We start from the raw sequence: 2017 nt of genomic DNA on the forward strand, positions 1-2017 counted from the left end.
CTCTACCACAACATCCAATAGGAGATGGGGGGGGGCGACCGTGGCCCCACCAATTGGGGTCACGTCCCCCCCCCCCGCCATATCTTGTTCCCATCCCCGCGATGACAATAAAACCCTGTGTTTGACCATGGCTTCACCTCCATAGGGACCACCACCCTCAAGAGCCCCTTCTCTGGCCCCACCCCCTTCAGGCAAAGAGGCGTGGCCAAGGGGGGAGGGCTGGGAGAACCCAGGCATGGGGGGCGAGGTCCCAGGTGCCCCCCCCCGCCCCCCCAACAAACATGGTGGCAGCGGAGGGCAGGGTCATTTATTTGGGGGACGGGGTGGGGTGGGGGGGGTCACTCATCAGAGCCGGTGGGGCTGCCAAGGAAGATGTCGGCGTAGGCAAAGGCTGGGGCGGCCCCTTCTTCCTCCTCCTCCTCTTCATCGTCCTCGTCGTCGTCATCCTCCTCCTCCTCCTCCTCCTCTTCTTCCTCCTCGTCCTCGGGGTGGAGGAAGGCCCCAGCTTCTCCTTGGAGGAGCCGGCGGACAGTGGGGTGGGTGAGGCCGAAGAAGTCGGCGCCAGCACCAGGGGCCGGTGGCATTGCCCGGGCCCGCCCCCCGGCTTCCCCAAGAGCCTGGAGGAGCCGGCCATGGCAGACATCAGGCGTGGGTCCCGCCAGCACCCTCCCAGGCTCATCCTCCGACACGATCTCGCAGCGGGGACCGGCCACGATCCGGCAGGTGTACAGGCAGCGGCGAGCCGGCCGGCGGGTGCTGGTGAAGAGGCGGGTGCTATGGAAGCCCAGGGGCAAGATGGCCCCCGGCCCCAAACCACCAACACCCAGGCTGTGCACTGTCAGAGGTCCCAGCGCCAAGGGCAGAGTCAACGTCCCACCGCGCCGGCGGGGGGGTGGCCTTAAGATGGCCGCCGGTGGCCCAGCCGGGCTGGAGGTGTCCTCAGGTGGTCTCAAGATGGCCGCTGGCGGCACATCCAACTTGGGGCCGCCTCTCGGCCCGTTTGGCCTCAAGTCGTCTCTTGGGCCGTCCCGCGGCCCCGCTGGCCTCAACCCATCTCTTGAGTCATCTCTTGGGCCGTCTCTCAGCCCTGCTGTCCTTGAACCGTCTCTCGGCCCGTCTCTCGCCCCATTGGACCTTGACGCGTCTCCTGGACCATCTCTTGAGCCAGTTGGCCTTGACTCATCTCTTGACCCAACCGGCCTTGAGGCACTCGGCCTTGACTCATCTCTCGGTCCATCTCTTGGCCCAGTTGGCCTCGGCTCGTCTCTTGGCCCGTCTCTTGACCCGGTTGACCGCGCCCCATCCCTCGCTCCATCTCTTGACCCAGTTGGCCTTGACCCCTCTCTTCCTCCAGTTGACCGTGCCCCGTCTTTCCCTCCGTCTCTTGACCCATCGGCCCGGGACCCGCCACGGCGAGGCCGGCGGCCGGTGACCTCACCGGTGATCTCCTCGGGGCCGGCCATCGCCCGGAGTTGGAGGAGCCGGGTGAGAAGGAAACGGCGCTCGTCCCGTGCCCGTAGGCACTTGGCCTCCAACCGGGCCACCTCATCGCAGAGGGCCCCGTTCTCGAAGACCAGCGCCCGCGCCGCCCGCCGCAGCCGGCTGTACTTCAGGCGGTACCGCTCCGCTGGGCGCTGCCGGGGTCCCTTCGGCATCCTGCCTGCTCAATTAATCCCAACAATAAATTAATTCGTCAATAACAATCATCAATAACCAATCAGCCACGCTCGGGTCAGGTTCGGCCGGCGAGAAAATTAATTGCAGCTCATCTCCGTCACCACGTCGATCGCCATCACCGCATCGGGTTCAAGAATCGCACCGGGCGCCCTGAGTTGCAATTAACAGCAATTAGTTCCACGGGCTGCAATTCGCGAATTTCAGCGAATTTCAATTCTTGCAGTGAGAGCTCCCGACTTGAGTCGCGACCAAACGCGATGGGGTCGATGGCAGCGACTGGATCGCGATTAAACGCGATCGCAATTAAACGCGATCGCGATTAAACTCAACCGCGATTACG

The 2017-nt window shown here is 64.4% G+C and overlaps 1 protein-coding gene across 1 annotated transcript; it reads right to left on the bottom strand.

Annotated features, from left to right (window-relative positions):
• Window positions 1–338: 338 nt before the first annotated feature.
• Window positions 339–1855, bottom strand: TBRG1 (transforming growth factor beta regulator 1). Its single transcript, XM_010574293.1, has one exon. The coding sequence runs from the start codon at window positions 1653–1655 to the stop codon at window positions 339–341; it is 1317 nt and encodes a 438-aa protein (XP_010572595.1). The 5' UTR covers window positions 1656–1855.
• Window positions 1856–2017: the final 162 nt, after the last annotated feature.

Source organism: Haliaeetus leucocephalus, unplaced genomic scaffold (genome assembly GCF_000737465.1).
Source record: "Haliaeetus leucocephalus isolate CR32 unplaced genomic scaffold, Haliaeetus_leucocephalus-4.0 Scaffold419, whole genome shotgun sequence".
Taxonomy (NCBI): Eukaryota; Metazoa; Chordata; class Aves; order Accipitriformes; family Accipitridae; genus Haliaeetus; species Haliaeetus leucocephalus.

What these genes read in the sequence shown, in the direction of transcription:
- TBRG1 (XM_010574293.1), bottom strand. Translation starts at nt 1,655, where the DNA reads ATGCCGAAGGGACCCCGGCAGCGCCCAGCGGAGCGGTACCGCCTGAAG.